Raw genomic sequence first — 23,626 nt, forward strand, 5'->3', positions numbered from 1 at the left:
CAGGTGTCAGGGGTGGCCTCTCTTTCCAGCTGTGTGATCCTTGGCCACCTGTTCCGGCAGCCATAGTGCTTAAATCTGGGTTCTGACTCAATTGCTTGTGCTCAATTTAATTAGCTTCTGGCCCTCACTTTCAATCTTGCAGTCTATTTCATAAAACATAACTTCAATCTTTTTCTGTCCTCAAACCCATGGGTCTCCAACCCACTTCAAGGTGCCAGTGTAGGAGGACAACTTATCTGTATCCCCTCTTTTGCTCCTCTCTCTTCCCAGTCCACACCTCTAGCACACTTCTTCCTCTCCCTTCTCATTTCTATCAAATTAAAAAAAATATTTATCTTTATGCCAATCGCTGAAGGCAAATACACGGCCAGTGGGTGGTGGGAACTGAAATGGATGCCCCCCCTCCACCTGCATGGGGATTTGGGGATTTGGTCCCAGAGTATCAGTCACAATGGTCCTCACTGAGGGATAGTTACATATCCAAAAAAATCTTGAGTCCTGGGAATCTGAGTAGTTGCCCAGTTACTTAACTTGTTCCTTGTAAATTCACTGGGCTGCTGGGCTGCTGGGCTGGACAAAATGGGTCTAAGGCTCTTCCAGTTCCAATGTATTGTGATGCTTCAGCGCCTTGGGAAAAAAAAATGCCACCAAGTCATTTGAAAAAGCAGCATGATGAAGTAGGCTTGGTTGTAGTTAAACAACTAAAACAGAAAAAGAAAAGAAAAGAAAAGAAAACGTAGCCATTGCACCGTTCATTCATTCATTCCACGGATGTGTGCTACGTCCCAAGTGTGGGCCAGGTGCTGCAGGAGCAAGGCCCAGTGTAGGGGTAGAGGGGAGAAAATTAAGGAATGTGGGGTTCTCCCACCTGTCAAGATTCAAGTTGAACCTCTTCTGAGGAGTTTGTGCTAATGAAGTTCAGAATAAAAAAAAAATGTTTCCATAGCCCTGAGTGAGGAAGCAGCTTTGCTTAGTGGACCAAATAAATAATCAGTCAGAAGCAACTCAGCAGTCTAATCCAGGTATGTGGCCGCCGCCGCAAGGCTGTTTAACCTCTTCATGCCTCAGTTTCGTCAGCTGCACCTGACAGATAAGGTCGGGTTGTAATAAAATGAAGAGCTTGGAAATGTCAAGAGATGAACTGGAAAAACTCAGGTGGAGGTGCTCAGAGGTGCCAGGGTAGGGGGAGGCTGGCAACAAACCTGGAATTATTTTTTTTTCTCAAGCAGTCAGAAGACAAGCATTCATTTGTGTATTAATTTCTGTTTCTCTGAATTCCCGTTTTTAAGTGCTTGTGTCAAAGGAGGCATTAGAAAGTAGTCTCAGATGTTTGCTCAGAGTCAAGCAGTTGATTGGGGAGAAAGGAGATCTTTGACTTTTATTATGTGTTACAAACTCCTGCATTATCTCACCTGATAATCACAACACACATAGCTGGTTGGTATCATGATATTAATTCCTAATTATGAACAAACTGAGGTGTAGACGAGTTATAGTAACACAGCAGTTCTCAAACTTGGTTTCACAATGGAAAAACTTGGAGAATTTTATAAGCATACTGACACCTGGTCACACTGTGAGACAGCCTGATTTAATTGGCTTGGAGTTTCAGGGTTTTCAAAGCTCCTCAGGTGATTCTAAGTGCAAGAAGGTTCAGGAACCACAAAGGCCTTCTTCAAGGTCACAGATTGACTAAGGCAGATAAGGCTGGTTCTGTCGACCCCAAGGCCAATTCCCCCCTATCAGGAATCATATCAGCGTGTTCCAGCTCCGATCTTCTGAGGACATCTTCATCTCTGGCTGAGAAACAAGCAAACACGCAGTAACATGGCATTTAACAGTCATCCAGAGTCTAGACAGGAAGCAGCAAGGAAGCTTGGGGCAAACTTGCCCAGCTCTCAGGTGCCATTAATGACACAAAAAGAAAGCAGTTTGGAAGAGCTGGAATTGGATGTAGAAAGCTTTCAAATGGCACACTGGAGAACCAGGAGAAATAAGCACACTTGAGGCACATGTTACCCACTAGAACTGAAATGCAATTGGTTCAAAGGTCACCTTCATCAAGGCCAATTAGCGATCAGGTCACCTGCCATGATGTTAATACCCAGGAGTGTGAGCATTTAGCCCTGTGGTCCCCAAACTGCAGTAAGCCTCAGAATTACCTGGAGGGCTTGTTAAAACTCAGCTGGCTTTTAAAATCCAGGCTCACCCACCCCGAGAATTTCTGATCCAGCAGGCCTGGGAAGGGACCTAAGAATTTCCATCCTTAAGTTCCCAGGTGATGCTGTTAGTCTGGTGCCACACTTGGAAACTGCCCAGTAAGATGAGTACCTTCTACAGAGAGTTACTGACATTCAGCTGTTTACCTGCCAGCTGCCGCCTCACAAGTGCTTTCAACTTCATTTTACCTGCAGGGAGCTTAAACTATAAAACCAGTATGTGGCAGTGTGGTTCCCAATTCCAGAACACTTACTAAGTGATTGGGCTGAGTGACAAACACTCACTAACTATAACACTGTTAGGAGATGATATTGTAATCTCACTCTCATTCTAAAAATGAGCAAACAGAGGCTGAGAAATACCTTGGTAAAGGTGTCAGAGTATTAGAATGAACCATGAAATTGCTAATGTTCCCACTTTTTTTCACCTGTAAGAATGGCAATCTCATAAGGTTCATGTGATAGGAGAGTCAGGATTCTTCCCTCTGTAGGTCTGGCTCCAAAGCCTGGAATTTAAACCCAAATTCCTTGTTTGCCCCACTCAGGGCTCTTACCTAGGCCACGTATGTGTTATTGATTGATAGGATTATAATGATGAGAGAAGGTAAGATCCAGGTTTGAAGCCACGCTCTCCTAGGTGTGAGCTGGTTACCTGCCCTTGGGTTACTAAGCTCCTCACTGACAGGCTCTCACTTGGAATAAAATAGCACTCCTGCAGTCCCACTGCTGGGTATCTACCCAGAGGAACGTAAGTCATCACACAAAAAAGATGCTTGCACATACATGTTTATAGCAGCAGAATTCTCAATTCCAAAAATGTGGTACCAGCACAAATGCCCATCAATCAATGAGTGAAAAAAGAAACGGTGGTGTGGGCTGGGAACAGTGGCTCACAGCTGTAATCCCAGCACTTTGGGAGGCGGAGGCAGGCAAATCACGAGGTCAGGAGTTTGAGACCAGCCTGGCCAACATGATGAAACCCCATCTCTACTAAATATACAAAAAATTAGCGGGGCGTAGTGGCAAGTGCCTGCAATCCCAGACATTCAGGAGGCTGAGGCAGAAGAATTGTTTGAACCTGGGAGGTGGAGCTTGCAATGAGCCAAGATTGAGCCATTACACTCCATCCCAAGCAACAGAGTGAGATTTTGTCTCAAAATAAATGAACAAACAAACGAAAACTGTGGGGTGTTTGTCTCTCTCTCTCTCTCTCTCTCTCTCTCTCTCTCTCTCTCTCTCTCTCTCCATATATATATATATATATATATACCATATATGTGTGTGTGTATATATGTGTGTATATAAGTGTGTGTGTGTGTGTGTGTGTGTGTGTATACTAGCATACTACTCAGCCATAAAAATGAGTGAATTAATGGCATCTGCAGCAACCTGGATGAGATTGGAGACTATCACTCTAAGAAAAGTAACTCAGGAATGGAAAACCAAACATTGTATGTTCTCAGTCGTAATTGGGAGTGAAGCTGTGAGGATGCAAAAGCAAAAGAAGGATACAACGGACTTTGGGAACTTGGAGGGGAAGGGTAGGAAGGGAATGAGGAATAGAAGGCTATAAACTTGGTTTAGTGTATAATGCTTGGGTGATGGGTGCACCAAAATCTTACAAACCACCACTAAAGAACTTACTCATGCAACCAGATACCACCTGGTTCCCAAAACCTATGGTATTAAAAAAAAAATTGCACTCATGATATGACAATGTGGTGGATGACAACAACCACTTCAGTCCCCTGGCTAGCACACTTCCCTGTACCAGGGAGCTGGAAAAATGAAAAACAATGTTGACCCAGCTCTTTTGCAGCTAGATCCTGCTTCTGATCTAGGCTCTTCCTGCAGATGCATCAACGTGAGACTGGATGGAAGTGAGTGGCAGAAGGTCACAGGTGCGCTTTGCAGGTCAGAGATTCTGGGCATGGCAGAGTCTTTGGCTCTTTTATGTAGCCAAAGCAGAGCTGCCATATCCAGTTGTGAACATCAAAGCCTAGTGGCAGGAAGAGGTAGCAGCAACACTGACTCTGCTATGGTTGAAATGTCTCAGCCCTCCAAAACTCTTGTAATTTAGTAGCCAATGTAATGGTGCTGGGAGGTGGGGGCCTTTAGAGGTGATTAGGGCATGTATGTTCCACCCTCATAGATAGACCTGATTCCTTAATTTAAAAGGCTTTCAGGAGTAGGTGCTCTCTTTTGGCCCTCCCACTTTGTGCCATATGAGAATTCAGCCTTCCTTTTTTTCTGGAGGGAGCAGGGTGCAAGGCACCATCTTGGAAGAAGAGAATGGCCTTTCAAGACACCAAACCTGCTGGTGTCTACTTGGATTTTCCAGCCTCTAGAAGTAAGAGCCAGTAAGCTTCTGCTCTTGATAAACATCCAGGCTCAGATATTTTGTCTCAGCAGTACAAAATGGACTATGACGCTTCTCTGTAATAGTAGTTCTCAAATGGAAGCAATTTTGCCCCTCATAGGACAATTGGCATTATCTGAAGACATTTCTGATTGCCAAGATTAGGTGAGGGTTGGGGGAGCTGCTACTGGCATCTAATTGTTAGGAGCCATTGAAGCTGCTAAGCATCCTACACTTCACAGGACAGTTCCCCATAACAAAGAATTGCCCAGACTCAAATTTCAATAGTGCCACTGTTGAAAAACCTTTCCCTGAAATAGTATCATATATGACTGGTTATTTCCTATAGCACCACATTATCTGGCCTGGTAAGCTAGGTTACTTGGCACTTTTGGCAATCCTACTGGCTACCTGTACTCTTTAATAAGTCTCTTTGTTTGTAAAATACTTGGAGGTGATTTTGTTAATTGCCACCAGGAACCCTGGCTAAGAAAGGAAGCCATGGAGGAGACCAGAGTGGATGACAAAGAAGACTTAGGTAGCGTTTCCCTGGGAGTGAGGGCTAGGGTCCATTCCCAGTACAAATCAAATCAGGGGTAGTACAATAATGCGTGCATCATTTGTTCATAAAAAGGATATTATTATAACCAGGTTAATCACTTATGTAACTCTCGAATACAGGTACATGTGTGTCTCCCAATCATCTTATAAGCACTAACGTTATGATACACCTATTTCCACAAGACAGCAGCATTTTTCCCTTTGAAGCATCTTCTGCCAAGTTGTCATAAAGCTACAGATGGGTTAGAATTGGGGCAGAGCCACTTGACGAAAGAAAATATATGAGCGAACATACCTCTGACTGCCAGTTGTATTTCAATTTTATGACAACATTCTTGACCACAAATTCAAAACTTGACCAAGAAATTGGCTCGAAAAAGAGCAAGTTATACTGTATGAAATGTGAGAAAATACGCAGAAGGTGACAGTGAGGCCCTGTCCATGTTCTGAGCCCAGAAACACAGGTGGTTCCAGTTCCCTGTTCTAAAATTGAGTGTGATAGATGTATCAAGGTTATCTTTAAGAAGATGAGATGAGACCATCATTTGAGTACTTGGCATGGAGCCTTGGCACACTGTAAATGTTCAAGACATGTTCGCCCCAACATTAAAAGTAAAAAATGCATCTTGGGAACCTGTTTAGCCCTCATCTTACTCATCAGTGAAGACAAGATAATCATTGTCATGAGTTTATGCATGTCAGGAACGTAGGGAATCTTTGAGCACTTAATAAATGCTCAATAAATGATAGTTCTGCCTCTTCTTCAATATGTTCCTCTCTTCTCCCACCCAGCCCTGACAGCCCCAGTTATCTGAGCATCTCCCACTGGACAACAGATCAGTGTGAAGGTCTCCTGCCAAAGACACCTGCTTGCTACCATGGTCCTGGTCGTGCTGCCTATTTTGCCTTGCACCTCCTGCAGAGCTCATCCCAAACCCCCCAGATTGCCCTCGCCCCACCTGCCTAACAGATTGTCTCCCACTCAACTCCTGTCATCCCATATTGGCAAATTTGCAGTCAGTACATCATACTCGCAGTGTGAGGGCATCATTACCACCTGCTAATATTTTTATAGAATTTCATAAACTTGGTCATTCATGAATCATTTACAGTACTTTATTCCAATGAAGAGTTCACAAATCACTCAAATGCTGGCAAAATGCATAATAATGAGTAATATTTCAGGAGGCTTTGCATTAATATGTCAGCTTCCAATACTGCAAGAGATAAATTATTTTGCCAGGTGCTACTTTGGGTCAGAAGCATGGGAAGCTCTTCTGGGGCCTAGGGCAGGGAGGAGTGACAAGGTGGCAGTGGGTCATGGAAAGGGATGGTTTTAAAAAGTAATAGATCACCCAGCCAGTTGAACTCCCTTCCCAGCCCCAGTAAGCAGAGTTCCTAGGAAAGGGGCTAAGGAAATTGCAGATTAGATCTAAACTCTAGTTGGGGATAAAACAGGAAGAGTATTTCTTAGTGATTGAAAATACAGGGCTTTGGAGCTAAAAAAACAAAAAACAAAAAACAAAAAACAAAACAAAAAAAAAACAGATATGGATTCCAAATCTAATACAGGCCAGCTGTGAGACCTCGAAAAAGTTGTTTAACAGTTATTTGCTTATCTGTAAAATGGTGTTAACACTTACTTTTTAAGTCTCTTGTGTGAAATGGATTAAATGAGAAATGTATACAAAGTGTTTAACACAATACCTGCCATGCAGTGTTCAATAAACAGTAGCTTCAGTGAGGCTGTACTTTCAGGGGCCCAAGGACAAATGTATTCCAGATTATTTCTTATCATACAAATCCCCGAGGCTTAGATCAAAGTGTTTCTTGCTGGATTTGGAAAATGGTAACACATTAACATGCACTACCATGTGAGTAGCATTTAACATTAAACAACAGAAACGCTGGAGCAAGGATGAGGCAACACATTCGCCCACAGGCTCTCTCCTTTTTACACTTGCAAGACTAGAAACTAAAACACAGGGATTTGGAGACCTAGGATTCTGCTCTTTGAAGAACCGTATTTGCTACCAACCACGTTGACTACCACGAATACCATGGATCTCACTGTACAACTAAAATAGCAACTTACTCTTAAATAGGCACTTGAACTGACGTTGCAACATTCCTGTGCCCAAAGTAGACCAGCATGAAAGTAACCCAGTTCTCATTGTCTAAAAATAAGAGAACCAAACACAGAGTGATCAGGGCTTCTTCGAGGACAGCTAGGGCATGATGGAAACAGGACAACGACTAAACTGAAGGGCCTGAGACATGGAGGGAAATGGCATCAGTCATGAGCCCATTGAAGAGTGCACTGCTCAGTGCTGAGCCCCAGTCTGCCAGTCGTAGCCCTAGCACTTAAGAAACTGCATTCCTACCAAGTACCCGCAGCCTTTCCAATGGGGGTTCATAGCCCTGTGCCAGGGTGAACCAGGCCATGTTACCAACAACGTACAACTTCCTGGCCTGTCACCTACACACAACAGAGAGGAATTCAAGCCAGTATATTTGAAACAAAGAACTAGAATGAAACATACATGGAAGCAGAGCACCAAGTTGTCTTGTTGCTGCTGTATGCCCCTACCACCTTGAAGAGTGTCCCTCAGCCGACAGTTACTCAGTGAAATATATGTAGAATGAATAAATTGCTCAATCAGTATACCGTGAAGTAGACTATGAAACTACAGTAAAAACTCAAGATTATTCAAGGAAAGTTCATACTGTACATGAGAGACTGGGCTGTAACTGGGAGTCCTTCGGGTTTTTATTTACCTTCCTTCACCTTTAATATCATTGATTACTGTCACTCATGTAGGAAGATTATACAGTGCTTACTATGTTTCTGGCATTTTCTAAATGCTTGACTTGAATTAGCTCATTTAATCCTTATGAAATCCCATGAGATCATTATTATTTTCCCCATTTTCCAGGTTAGGAAGTTGAGGCAGACACCTTAGCAAGTTCCCACACCTAGTACATGATAGCCATGATTTAAATGCAGCCAATCTGGCTGTGTGCAGAATCCATGCTTTTAACTACTGTAAGCATGAGAAGCTCCAAGCTGCAGCCCAAGCCCTATGTCATTCACTGTTTAGCAATTGCCAGTTGGTGAAAATTAGCAATTTCATTTTTTATAATCCCTAGAAGTGTTAGTTCTATTCACTCTTTATACACAAGAATCCCAACATCAGGCAGGTTAAGAGGGTTGCTCAAGTTCCCGCAGCTCAGTATGCAGCAGCGCTGAGACCTGAACGGCAGATCTCAGATCCCGTATTAGTCTGTTTTTGTGCTGCTAATAAAGATATACCGGGACTGGGTCATTTATAAAGGACAGAAGTTCAATGAACTCACGGTTCCACATAACTGGGGAGATCTCATAATCATGGTAGAAGATGAAGGAAGAACAAAGGCACTTCTTACATGGTGGGAAAGAGAGCATGTGCAGGGGAACTCCCATTTGTAAAACGATCCGATATCGAGAGACTTATTCACTATCACAAGAACAGCACGGGAAAGACTCGCCCCCATGATTACCGCCCACTGGGTCCCTCCCACAACAAGTGGGAATTGTTGGAGTAACAATTCAAGATGAGATTGGGGTGGGGTCACAGCCCTAAATCATATCAGGCCCCAGAGCTCTTGATCACTCTTCTAAGAAGTTATGAGATTTATTATATCTTTCCTTAGTTCCTTGTGCCTGAACTTTCTTGGAGACTCCCATGATGGGCATGGAAAGAGAAGAGGGCAGCTACCCATGGTCTGGTGATGGTTGTTCCTACAGCAGCTGGACACCAGTAGCTGCCAGGTCACCTCTGGTTACTGTCAAGGCCAGTTGAAACTGAGTATTTCTGAGGGCACCAACATTCAATTTATACAACTTCCTGATTCCCCCCTGGGTATAAGCTGGGACACCTGGCTCACTTTTCAATTCTCACTGGCAGGTGATTTCCCTCCCAGCAGATGCTCAGAAAAGCCTTTGGCAAGGCTTCTGAGATCGAAGTCTGGAAGGCACCTGCATCCTCCCAGGACCCCAGACCTTTGAGCACATTGCCCAGCAAGCGTTCTGCTGGAGGGTGGGGACTGCAGCACCTCCCATCATGCTGCAGCTCTCTGTGTGCCCAGCACTTTATGCCTCCAACACCCTTATATTCTCTTCTCACTGCAAACTCACAATAATGCATGTAAGCAGGTAAGGAAACCGAAGAAATCAATCACTTCCAAATATAACCATTAACATAACCATTTTCCTTTATCGGTTTTCTTAAACATATACACGTCATGATATGCGCAAAGACTCCACTGGAAATGAGGATGTCATAAGTGTCTGTATGTTGTTTTCATTCAATATCTTCAGTCTTTCCCATCTAACTACAACTTCTTCAAAAGCATTTTAAACAGCTATAGAAAACTGCCTTGCAAAATCTGCCATCATTTAGCTACTCCTTATTGCTGAGTATTTAGCCATTGTTTCCACCCTACCGACCATGCCTTGCTAATTATATCAGGTCTTGGGGTTTTTACCTCTTCCAGCTCTAGATCAAGCTGGTCTCTGGGAAGCCAAATTTGCCCTAAGGGTTCTGACATCCTCTGAGATGTCCCCGGGATCTCCCTCCTTGGTCTCTGGTACCCAAAGTCTGATGCAGGCCTGGAGGGCTCTATTGATGAGATAGAGACCCCTCACTGTTACCCTGTCAGGGTTCAACTCCATCCACTTCAGCTCCCACAGAAACACCCTAAAGCCATGCAGTCCGCGGTTTGATGAGGCACAGAAATAATGAGCTCAGTGGGAAGAAAACAATCTTTGAAAGCCACATTTCTGCACCCAGGGTGGGCATGGGAGGGGTACTCACTTGATAAATAGCGATTACTTCTCTGTCCAAGGTCCGTGTCACAGAGACGCTCCCTGTGTTCTCATTGATTCTGAAAATTCCTTTAGGCTCTTGATCCACTCCCTTTCCAGTGAGCCGGAACTTGGACCTTTCTGGCCTGTCACTATCAACTACCTGGTCAAAGAAACAGAGAGACATTTAAAACTGTCTGCAAAACACACAAAAAGCACATTGCAAACACATTTCTGTGACCAATTCACTAATCACAGGTGCCAGCACAAAGGTACCTGGTGAACCCAGATTTGACTAAACTAACCGCCAGAAATAGCATCATCGTCTAACACTTTTCATCCTAATACCCACATCTTTGCAGCTATCAGTGAGGAAGCTTATGAGCACTTGGGTGACATATAGCGACAGATCAAGGAGGAAAATAATGCCAATTCAGTCAAAATTGGACATTTATATGATTTTTAACTCCATAAAACAGTTTTTTTGAAAAAATTTATCTGCAAGCAAAACAAAAGGGGTAATGGAAATCATTTGCTGGGCATTAATCCAAATTCTACATATTTACATATATCCAATAATCCACAGTGTCACCTGCCCTGTCATTTCTACTAGGTACTGAGCATGGGGCAGAGGAAGCACTTTGTTTCATCAGAAAAGGTTTATACATACATGTACACACACACACACACACACACACACATACACACACACATCTATGTAGGGGGCTTATATATATGATATGTATATAACCCCTGAATAATATATATTAAAATGCTATATATTAAATATATAGTTTTTATATATATTTATATATTTTATATATATATAATATATAGGGGTTTATATATTACCTTTATATTATATATATTATATATTATATATATATTTATATATTTTATGTATGTATATGTATGTAATATACAGGGGTTTAATAGATATTAAATATATATGTATCTATTTTATAAAGATATACACCTCAATTTAGGGTTTTTATATATATGAAACCCCTAAATATTATACATATTAAACCCCTATGTATTAAGTATATATAATATATAAAATATATATGCTATGTATATATATAAACATCAATTTAGAGGCATATATATACATTTTTTTCAATGCTGGGGGCAGAGAACATTATTATTTCCACTTAATGGACGAATCACTGAGATGGAATGATTAAGCAAGCTGGCCATGGTCAAAGCTACTAAAGATATAAAAATGGGTTCGAAACCACATCTTCCATTTCACTGGAGACACTGCAATACAACATACAACACCGTCGTTTCTGAATTTACTTTATGGATTTTTCCTACAATATGTCGCCTTGATTTCACATTTAAAGAATAAAATGGGAAGGGAAAGATGGAGGGGAGTAGTTCCAGGCAGAGGGAACAGCACAGACAAAGGCAGTAGGCAGACAAGCAAAAGCCCGCACAGTTTCAGAAATCATGAGTTAATGGCATATGCTTAAGCATGTAGAGGATTAGGCTGAGAAGTAGTTAGGGGTGAAAGTACGAGTGACCTTTTTATGAGGATGTGCAACTAAAGAGAATTCTCACTGGTATAAGTGGATTCTAGAGTTTACCTTCAAGTATTCATCTATGTCACTTTATCACCAGAACCTTCAAACGTTAATATTTGATAATAACAAAGCAATTTAAAGGTCACGAACACAATAGTCTTTCAGGACAGAAATGCCAGATATAGGTGATGGGGAGGAAGGCAGCAAACCACATTGCCATTTATGTACCTATGCAAAAATCTTGCATGTTCTTCACATGTACCCCCAAACCTAAAATGCAATATATATATATATATATATATATATATATATATATATAGACACATATATATGTATATATATGAAAGCTGATACAGATCCAGCTCTCACCAAATTACAAATGAGCAGGCCCCTATCGAAACACACTCAACAGCGCCTGGAGGGTTAGGTGGCTAGGACAGGAAACCTGCCTTATCCTAGTGTAAATGAATCCCTCACTATGAGGCAAGCCTGCAATTCCGGGGCCTGACATCAGGTGACACTGGTGCCTAAGGCAGCATGAAATTCATGCCAGGGTTCATCGGGCACGATCACTGTATGCAAGGCATAGTTCCATATGGCATTATAGGTTTTTTTCTAGATTAAAACAGTTCTTTATAAAAATACATTGAGTGTTGACTAAACACCAGTTACGTCTGTTTGTATTTTTTTTTTTTTTTTTTTGAGATGGAGTTTTGCTCTTGTTACCCAGGCTGGAGTGCAATGGTGTGATCTCAGCTCACCGCAACCTCCGCCTCCTGGCTTCAGGCAATTCTCCTGCCTCAACCTCCTGAGTAGCTGGGATTACAGGCACGCGCCACCATGCCCAGCTACTTTTTTTATTTTTAGTAGAGATGGGGTTTCACCATGTTGGCCAGGATGGTCTCGATCTCTTGACCTCGTGATCCACCCGCCTTGGCCTCCCAAAGTGCTGGGATTACAGGCTTGGGCCACCGTGCCCGGCCGTCTGTTTGTATTTTTAAGAGTAACTGAAAACTGGATATAAAGGAAGATTAAAAATAAGGTACGTGATGCCTTCTGATGAAAAGAATTTTCAGTCACTGCTTGACTTGATTTAATCTGACTGATATTTTTCCGCTGACCCCCTGCCAGCTGCCTGGAAGCCCCATGAGGTCAAGAGCCGCAGCTTACTGGGCTAACCACTGGATCCCAGTGCCTGGCAAACAGCGAGAATGAAATCCACTGACTAGACAGATGTATGTTGCAATCCCAGCTTTTCCAGCGATGCGCTGTGTGACCATGAACATGGTCTATCGTCTGATCTTCAAAGTGCACAACTTACTTCCCAGAACTGCTGAGGGTTTAATGAGATGGCATCTATAAAGTACACGTCCTGGCACACAGAAGGGGCTCAGTTAATCACAGCCAATAATTCCACTATTAATAGTAATCCTCACACAAAATTACACTGTTGTTAATAGGTAAGACTGGTATCTCTGTCCTTTTCTGAGAGAAGGTGGTTTCCTTTTTTATTTTTATTTTTTGAGACGGAATCTCACTCTGTCACCCAGGCTGGAGTGCATGACATAATTTTGGCTCACTGCAACCTCCCTCTCCCAGGTTCAAGTGACTCTCCTGTCTCAGCCTCCCAAGTAGCTGGAACTGCAGCCATGCGCCAGCACACCTGACTTTTATATTTTTAGTAAAGATGAGATTTCCCCATGTTGGCCGTGCTGGTCTCAAACTCCTGACCTCAGGAGATCCATCCGCCTCAGCCTCCCAGAGTGCTGGGATTACAAGTGTGAGCCATCATGCCCAGCCTAGGTTGCCTTTTTAATAACAAAATTCACAGACCTCCCAGAAAAGCAGTCTCTGGAAACAGTTCCCTGTGTGGGAAGGGGTCACCACGCACACTCGGCTCTTCTCCGTCACTCCCATCATTATTGTTTCACCCCTCTTTGCCTTACCACCTCTGCCCAAAGGTGAACTGAAACACCTTCTTCCTCTTCTCCTAAGCATACCTGAGATGAGCAGGTCCTTTCTGAAGAACTTACTAATGCAGGATGCATTCTCATGAGAAACGAACATGGGAATTCCACAAGAGCTATGAAGCAATCATGCTTTCCACGAAGGGGCTTCTCTGACCTGTACATCAGCTAGACATAGGCCCAGATGGTAAGTACCCGCCAGCAGAAGCCTTCTGGGCTCTTTATTATCTTTTCTTGACACTTCTCTGCTCAGAAGTTGGGAACACAGCATCCAGACCTTCTAGAAGAAACAAGGAGGGGGTGGGGGAATGCACCTCTTGGGACCAAACACTACCACCACCCTCCCATTTCTCTACCTGCCACTCAGCACAGAAAGCTGCATTCTAGACCCAGAAATGATCCCATGGCAACTTTCCCTTCTGCTGGCAAGGGCGGATGTCAATCATTTTCTTGCCTTCTCAGAGAGCTTGAGCCACTTGATGGGACAGAAACAAGGTCTTAGAGGAGGACTGAGCTGAGCTGGCACTCGCTGATGAATTGAAATGACTTACTCCTTAGGAAAGAAGCCATTCCCCATTGTGAGGACCCCTGCTTAGCACTCCACACATCTGGCTCTCTTCTCTGTCTCTCTCTTCAACTTTCTGTGTTAAGGGTGTGGCCACTGAACCTGCCTCCTGCTCCGCAGAGCTGTGTCCACTTTGAAGGAGCACCCAGAGCCAAAGATGGTGTTCCCAGACTGACAGGCCCTACGGGACCACCTGCATAGGGAAATGAGGGGTGTCCCTTCCAGTAGGGACCCTGCTTTCTCTAGAATAAGTGGTCTCAAGATGTGATTCACTGGAACAGTATCAGCATCACTGGGAACTCACTAAAGTGCAAATTTGCAGGCTTCCCCCAAGCCTCTGGAGTCAGAAATCAGGGTAGGGGGAGAACTGCTGGCAATCTGAGCTTTAACAGTCCCCCTCACCAGGTGATTCTGATGCATACCCGTTTGAAGACAACTGCTTTGGGCAGATTTCAGAACCATCCTGTTCAGTATCACTGATGCTGGTTTCCACCACTACTGTTTGGAGCCCTCTGCTACAAATAGGCTGGGTCTGTTTGCCACCTTCTTCCGAGACCTATTTTAAACATATAACACTAACAGGAGCTCTTTTAAAAACCTGTTTCTAAGACCTCAGAAAGCAGAGTTGGTTTTTCTCAAAGGCACTAGACCAATATCTCTACATGTGTCATAGGCACTCCATGGCTTGGAGAAACCTTAGAGAGGAAACCATGAAAGTGGAGTGGGGACAGTCACTCTTCAGGGGAACAGTAGGTGTCTTGGCTCAGTTTTGATCCAGGAGGAAGCTCAAGCCCCCCCCAAATTACCCACCACCTCTCTGGCTTTTTGGGGCCTAGCTGCATTTTCACAGGGACCCCAAGATATTCCAACCTTATAAGCTGGGGAATGGGAAGTATGCAATGACCGTAACCCAAGGATACACTCAGCCACGCTTCAAAACCATCCCATGCAAACCAAGTATGTTTGCAGACCACCTTTATTATGTTGTGCTAAACTCCTGGAAACTCTACAGCTGCAGCAGCTGAGCCAGCAGCCCCTTTGTTGTTGTTTAATGTGATGAAATATAAGAAATCCAGGGCACTCCTCTGGCCAAAGCAAACCCTGCCACGAGTTGCAGCAGCTGTTAAGGTCCATTATATACTCCATAGCAGGGCTTCACAATTAGCGAGAGTTTCCTATTATTCTTTGTCATTCAACACCTCTTTTCACAATGGGATTTTTTTTTTCTTGTCCTCTGAGTTGGAATGAAAAAAATAGCTAAGGATGAGAAAGAACTTGAGCCCCTGGCGAGAACACTCTGGAAGGGCATGTAAATAGCATGCAGGCGCCCTGCTGCATACGTGGGTAAAGAGGCTGCCTGGCTGGCTGTGGGGGTGGCATTGCACAGCTGGGACCAGTGTCTTCTGCATCTTAGCAGAGGCAGGTAGTACTGAGGCCTGGAGCAGGTAGTGACTCCCTGATCGGATTTTAAGGGCATTCTCACTGTATACTTTTTACAGATGTGACACAATATACACAAAGCCAACATTCCCTTCTGTTCCCCTGCAAAGTCCCATGCCTACCTCTATTCTCAGCTGTAATGAATGATACCACATAAATAGGGTCATTATGTATAAAATATTATACAATATTATATTTCTACTCAGTGTGGTTGAGGTGTATATGTGTGTCTATTCACTTATAAACTTCGGGGGGTAATTTTATATTTACAGAACTGTTACAAAGATAGTACAGAGTTCCCATCAAACCCTTCATCCAATTTCCCCTAATGTTGACATCTTACCTAAAAAGGTGACGTTGGTCATAACTGTTATATTAATACTGATATTTGACTATTAAAAAGACTCCAGATTTTATGGATTCAGATTTCATCAGTTTTTCTGCTATCCTTTTTTTGAGACAGAGTCTTGCTCTGTCACCCGGGCTGGAGTAGAGTGGTGCGACCTGGGCTCACTGCAACCTCCGCCTCCAAGGTTCAGGTGATCCTCCTGCCTCAGCCTCTTGAACAGCTGGGACTACAGGTGCATGCCACCACACTCAGCTCATTTTATGTATTTTTAGTAGAGATGGGGTTTCACCATGTTACCCAGGATGGTCTCGATGTCCTGACCTTGTGATCCACCTGCCTCAGCCTCCCAAAGTGCAGGTATTACAGGCATGAGCCACCGCATCCAGCCTCAAATATCCTTATTTAATACAACATCCAATCCAGGATCCCCCACTGTCAAGTGAGCGCGGCTTTTCATCGTCTATTCTGATACTTCCCCATAGGTTCACACTTTCTTGAATTGCACTTTAATCAGTTACTCTTTTTTCCTTGTATACAAAATAAATCTGATGAATCAAAATGACACAGTCACCAAATTCCACATGTTACAGTCAGTGTAAGAGCTCCTCCTCCTCCTCCTCCCCTCTGCCAACCTCTATCCTTGGCTCCTTAACTCCAATCTCAAGTAGCTACTTTTGCCTGTTTTGTCCTCAGGGCCTAGGACAGTATGCAGTACGTGGTAGGCTTTTAAATAAACATTTGCATAATGAATAAGTAAATGATATTACTTAGTCTCCTCCCTGGCCTCCATGTTTCTGATTTCTCTCTTATCCCATTTTTCTGTCCTAATTGCCAACAGAATGGTCATTCTAAAACGCAAACTCACATCTGACTGGGGAAGTACCCATATGAAAACTTGCAATAGGCCTGGCATGGTGGCTCATGCCCAAATCCCAGCACTTTGGGAGGCTGATACGGGTGGATCACCAGAGGTCAGGAGTTCAAGACCAGCCTGGCCAAAATGGTGAAACCCTGTCTCTATTAAAAACACAAAAATTAGCTGGGTGTGTTAAACCATGCCTGTAGTTCCAGTTACTTGGGAGGCTGAGGCAGGAGAATTGCTTGAACCGAGAAGGCTGAGGTTGTAGTGAGCCAAGATCATGCCACTGCACTCCAGCCTGGATGACAGAGTGAGACTCCATCTCAAAACAAACCAACCAACCAAAAAACCCAGAAAAACTTGCAATGGCTCCCTACTGCCTCAGGGTAAAATCCCAGACCTTCACTTTGATATGATGGATCTTCACCTGCTTCTCCAACCCTAAGTCACACGCAGCATAAGCCACACATAGCACAAGCCACAGCCCTTTGAGTTGTACCTTTCTTTAGCTGGAAGGTCATCCCCACCTAGTCTGCTAGGGATGCCCTCATCTTCTCAGACTTGGTGCCAGAGATGACTTACCCACTGAAGCTTCCCCTGACCCTTTCTCCTGCCTGCTCCATGCAGACTTAACCTCATCCACCTGAGGTCTAGCCCTCCACGCCGGCAAGGTCTGTTGAAGCAAGGGGAGCAGCTTGCCTCTTTGTGGATTGTGGCAACTGTCCCTCATGCTGTTTCTTTCTTATTGTCTTCACATTTCCGGGGCTTGGAACATAGAAGACATTTGATTAACACTTTGAGTGAAGAAGTACGTTATTGCCTGTTTTTATACGATTGTAAAATGCTTCATAAACTCACAAATTAACAATAAAAATAAAGTCTGTCATACAAACCTCTTTTTTTGTTTTTCTTTGGAAAATGCAGCCACTTTACCTGGAGACACATTATCAGAGCTTTTTTCATTTCTCTTTTTACAGTTCCCCTCTATGGTAAATGCACCTGATAGCAATAACATACACAGATCCTGAGAATGACTCTGTATAGCAGGTGCACCTGGATGACTGTTCCAAGCTAGGGAATCTAGGAGTGGCCAATCCAGAGACTAGTTCTTTGTCTATGAGGAATATCTGAGCTCCTGGCCTGGCCCATGGAACATGGATAGTGGATCCAGACCCTGACTTAAGGGTTGCGTGAAAGTTCCCAGGTGAAGGATGTTGGGAAAGGGTGCTAATAGAAGATGCTACATAAGCTGCATGCATTTAACAAGTGGCTGTGGTTCTCCTGTCAGCATACCACCAATGGACTCTCTCCCCCGTGTGTGGAAGCACCCAGTCAAACCCCTCGTCTCACTGCTGGCTCTAGGTCTCTTTGGCATCTTGAACCTTGTGCCACTCCCACTGGAGTTGATAGGGGTTCAGCAGAACATCCCCACAGTGAACTTTCCAGGCAGTGGTAATGCCTAGGAGCTGCAAAAGGACTTAATACCCTTGCCATCCTTATAATTTGCAAGGGTCCCTTTAAATGGAGACCCTCCCAGCAAACACTGTGCTTGTGAGGCAAGGCAGCTTGTAGATAAATACTCTAGTACCCCTTCCCTGCCACATCCAACCAAATTGATGCGCCTAGTTTTCCTCTATGCAGAAAATCAGGAGTCACATTTTCAAAGGATGAACATTATATATATGCATTATTATCACAAGAATGCAAAACTAGGAAATAATTAGACCTTCCTTCCTAGTTACCAAAGGAAACAAATCACATGTGAACAGCATTGGTCTTTAGAGGATGAAGGTAGGTGTGATTTTTATTCTTCACTCTTAACGATATTTTCAGTTTTATAAAATGAACTTATATTACTTACACAGGAAGAAACAAACAACTTTTTAAAACATGAAAGAGGAATTACTGGAGTTGATGCATATGCTAATTTAGAAGATGTTTTCTACTCTATGTTAAACAGGAAAAAAACAAAAATCACTGTTGCCTTTACCCATAGTTATTCAGAGGCATTTGTGTTTATCATTACAGTGGTTCTGTAAGGTGATCTGTAAGCATTAATTAATCCTCAGCTGTGGGTTAGTCCTTGACAAGCCTTTGAACTTGAAGACACAGCCATTCAGCAGACTAGGCAGCTGGAGTACCAGGCTTTTCTCTCACCCTGCTGCTGCTCAACCACATTCGACCTCTAGGTCATAAATTAGCAAGGGAACTAAGGAAAGCCCATGGCTAAGAGTCCCCATATCCTGGTGGAGAAACGAGGAGCCAAAGTCCTGGCAATCCACTCAGAAGGAAGGTAGTTTCACACCCAGCTTCTCAGTCCGTGGTGCTCATGCCAGCTAGGGCTGGCTGTGTCCATGACCAATGTCAAATGGGGCTGCCAATGTCACATGGGGAAGGTGCCAGGGTTAAGGGCAAGATGGAGCACTTGAGAAGAAAAATAAAATGCGAGCAACACGAGATGAGGGAATAACTGAATATACCCCTCCAGATCCTTCATGTTTTTGTGGCCACTGTGCCAGTCCAGGTTTCCTTCTTTTATAGCAGACACTTAAGATTATGCTTAAGTCTAATTTAAACTGAGTTCTTTAGAAGTTAGTCTTCATTGCATTTTTTGTTTTTGATTTTGCATTATTTTCTGATAGTTTGCCCTTTTTGTTTGGCTATCTTCTCTGGGCTGCAGGCTTTTTTTTTTTTTTTTTTTTTTTTTTTTTTTTTTTTTTTTTTAGGATAGTAGTTGTTAATTTCTAAGTATTTGCAGGGGTTTTATTTCTTTCCAATTTGTCATATACTAATGTGTCCATCAACAGATGAATGGATCAAAAAATTTGTATGTGGCCAGGCGCAGTGGCTCATGCCTGTAATCCCAACACTTTGGGAGGCTGAGGCAGGTGGATCACGCGGTCAAGAGTTTGAGACCATCTTGGCCAAAATGATAAAACCCTGTCTTTACTAAAAATACAAAAATTAGCTACTCAGGAGGCTGAAGCAGGAGAATCACTTGAACCTGGGAGGTAGAAGTTACAATGGGCTGAGATCATGCCATTGCACTCCAGCCTGGCAACAGCGTGAGACTCCATCTAAAAAAAAAGAAAGTGTGTATAGGTATATGTGTACATATGTATATATGTATGAGTCTATGTAAATATAATGAAATCGTATTTACCCTTTAAAGGGAAGGAGATGTCGATACCTGCTATAACATAAATGAACTTTGAAGACATTATGCTAAATGAAATAAGCCAGTTACAGGACAGATATTGTCTGATTCCACTTACATGAGGCAGCTGGAGTTATAACATTAATAGAGACAGAAAGTGGAACAGAGGATTCCAGAAGCAGAGAATGGGGAGTTAGTATTTAATGGGTAGAGAGTTTAAGGTGAGGAAGAATAAAATGTTCTGGACATGGATAGAGGTGATGGTTGCACAACAATGTGAATGTACTTAATGCCACTGCTATGTACATTTTACCACAATTTAAAAAAATTACTGGGCCAGGTGCAGTGGCTCACGCCTATGTTCCCAGCACTTTGGGAGGCCAAGGCGGGCGAATCATAAGGTCAAGACATTGAGACCATCCTGGAGAACACAGAAACCCCATTGCTACTAAAAACATAAAAATTAGCTGGGCAGGTGCCTGTAGTCCCAGCTAGTCGGGAGGCTGAGGCAGGAGAATTGCTTGAACCCAGGAGGCGGGGGTTGCAGTGAGCCGAGATCATGCCAGTGCACTCCAGCCTAGTGACAAAGTGAGACTCTGTCTCAAAAAAAAAAAAAAAAAAAAAAAAACAAAATGAAACAAAGAAACAAAAACATTAGTATTCTCCTCTGGCCACATAGTTCCATATTTATGTACCTTTTCTACTATGAACTGATTAAACTCTTCAGACTCTCACTGTCCTTGCTTACATGTTGCTTTCCCGATCTGTCACATTCTGAACTATTTTAATCTGAGCCCAAGTGATTTTATTCAGTTCTCCCTGAATGTGTTTGTTTATTTGTTTAACCTACTATGGTTTGGGTTTACAGAGAAGATCAAGGCTCCTTTGTGAACTGCAGGCACCAGGAGGCTCTGTGAAGAAAATGACTCTTGTCAATGTCCTTGGTCTCCTGACTGGAACAAATCATGGATCCCCCAAAGTCAAATTCCTCCCAGTATATATGTTTGAAACTCTCTAGCTCTCCTTTACAACATAGCTTTTGAGATGTTATGTAACCCTCGTGGTCTAGGAGCAGCCTCTCTGAATAGACTCTAAGCTCCTATGATCAGTGGCCACGTCTGATCGTATTCGCTGGTGTCCCACTGAGCCAAACCCAGTTCCTGGCACAAAGTGATTGCTCAAACATTTGTCATCCAGTGAATGAATGTATCTGACATCTTCCTGAAAGGACAAGGCTGTTGGGTCCATGTGAGAACGCCTGGTATGCTGAGCTTGGGGCCAGGCATGAGATCCAGTGCACAGCTCCTCATGGATCCATTATTGTTGCATGTCATGGATGTCACCAGAGGAGCTGAGCATTGGATCTCACACCCAGCCCCTCATGGGGCTCACGGCCTGGGGAAATGAGACCTGGTATGAGAAGCTGCACATGAACCTTCGTGAGATGAAGAGGAAGATAACAGGAGATGGTGCAGAGGGAAGTCTTAGGCAAATGCTGAGATTGTCAGATAAATCGTGGCCAGAGGGCTTCATGGGCAATCACTACTTGTGTTTGTTTTTGAGAAGATGGTTGTGATGTTAAGAAGCAGACAATGAGAAAAGGGACAGGCTGCCAAAAGTCCTCTTCCCATGGTTGTGGTAAATTTCCTCAGAGGTCCCATAGGGTATGTAGGAGTCACCCTTTCATGCCTGTCCTTTACAAAGCACACCAGCTATCCCCATATTGAAATATGTCACCAGCATGAGACTGTTCTCACTGAAGGAGTTCAGTCTATGCCTGTTAATAATATATCCCAAACTTGCAATGATATTTGCTTAGCCTCATGGTCAGTTTCCTTCTTATGACTTTAAATAAGATGTTTTTCTTATTTTATTTATTTATTTATTTGAGACAGAGTCTCACTCTGTTGCTAGGCTGGAGTGCAGTGGCATAATCTCAGCTCACTGCAATCTCTGCTTCCTGGATTCAAGCAAGTCTCTTGCCTCAGCCTCCCGAGTATCTGGGATTATAGGCACCCACCACTACACGTGGCTAATTTTTGTATTTTTAGTAGAGATGGGGTTTCACCATGTTGACCAGGATGGTCTCGATCTTCTAACCTTATGATCTGCCCGCCTCAGCCTGCCAACATGCTGGGATTACAGCCGTGAGCGGCCGCATGCGGCCAGATGTTTTCCTTCTTGAGCACCATTTCTTGTAACATATTATCACCCCTCACCTTCTTTTCTTCCACTCAGAATGTTTACTGATCATTTCTGACTTCCAGAGCACTCATGGTCCTCAAGGGATGGCAGTTCAATAACCTCTATGAGCCTTATTTTATATAACATGGGAGATGTGCTGAAAGACGCCACAGGAGATCGAAGGAGGAGGAGCTGTCTTTGGGACATTCAATCATTACATTTTATTGGCTGGGCTCAACGCCTGCTAATTGCCAATCCGTTCCATAATTTCATATTCCTTATTGTCCCAGTGAATAACTGGGCATTTGTAAGTGTCTCTTCTGAAGTTTTGATTTCTTATTGCGTGCTGTGTGTTTCCCTCTCCTGGTCACAGAGTCCCTTGGAAACACTCTCCTTGGCTTTGCCTTTGGTTGTTCTGCTGCAAGTCAAGATGGCTCCTGGAATCTCTGGTGAAAACCCTAGATCTCCTGTACCTCCCTTCTCTTTTATTCACAAATCAGATTTATGGTGTCAGAGAGTAATTACTGAGGCTGCCCCAGCCCACGTGGGCTCCTCTCCTTCTGGACACATAAGAGTGGGCTTCCTTGACTGTTTGGACCTGGATGTGGCCATGGGACTTAGGTTAGCTGTGGAGTGTAAGTGAAAGTGATATGTGTCACTTCCGTTAATTCTGGGCAAAACCATTATGAACTCTGGTGTGCCTAGACACATTCCCTTTTCCTTCCTCATGGTGACTAGAATGCTCCAAATTGTAGTAACTTCATAGATCTGAGTCCCAAAGAAAAGACAGTGACAACGAGGACACAGTCCCCGCCTGTCTATGGGCGGGGAGCTTAATCAAGCGATTGTTTCTTAGATCAACTGAAATTTGGGGTTTCTTGTCACCAAAGCCTAACCTATCCTGATTAATACACACAGTGTTTGTCAGAACAGGATTTAGAGACAGATAAAAATGCATCTGCATCCCAGTTCAGCGCTCACAGACACTGTGGACGTATAGAAAGCCCTGTAGCCTCTCTGAGCCTCACTCCTGTCTCCAGGAAAACAGAAAATAATTGAAAAGGCTCATGGTGAGTGAATGACTTGTGACACAGGAAATGCTTAGGTACATAAACAGGCTCAATAGTTTACGATGATGACGATGATGACAATGACAGCTGCTGCCATTGATTGAGTACTGACTCTGTGCCATATGCTCTTCTTAGCATTTTACAGGCATCCATTCATTTAATCCTTACAATAATTCTATGAGGCAGGCATTGATAATAATCTCCATTTTACAGAGGAGGAAACTGAGTCCCACAAACCTTGCCAAAGTCCACCAGATAAAGATCATGGAGAAGTTCTTCCATAAAATACAAACTTTACAAACAGAATGTTGGATGTGAGTATGCACAGATGATAATGTAATTTTATCGTTTTCGTTTGGGAAATGAAACATGAAGGTAAAGGTATCATTCAGTATCTAACAAGTACAGGAATGGTTGAATGAAGAATATTATGATAATGATGATAATTAAGTATTTTCATTTTAAAAATCACATGCATGGTAGTTAACCATGTTGACTCTGGACACAGACAGCCCTGGCTT

The 23,626-nt window shown here is 43.3% G+C and overlaps 1 protein-coding gene across 3 annotated transcripts in view; it reads right to left on the bottom strand.

Moving 5' to 3' along the window:
• Positions 1–23,626, bottom strand: part of CDH13 (cadherin 13) — a 1,266,064-nt gene that overhangs the window by 582,879 nt on the left and 659,559 nt on the right. For all 3 annotated transcript variants that reach the window (XM_074404611.1, XM_074404604.1, XM_003938055.4), the window contains exon 5: positions 9,996–10,148. In XM_074404611.1, the coding sequence (XP_074260712.1) occupies positions 9,996–10,148 (153 nt within the window). The remainder of the gene's footprint in view (positions 1–9,995; positions 10,149–23,626) is intronic.

The sequence above is a fragment of the Saimiri boliviensis genome, chromosome 1, assembly GCF_048565385.1.
Source record: "Saimiri boliviensis isolate mSaiBol1 chromosome 1, mSaiBol1.pri, whole genome shotgun sequence".
NCBI lineage: Eukaryota > Metazoa > Chordata > Mammalia > Primates > Cebidae > Saimiri > Saimiri boliviensis.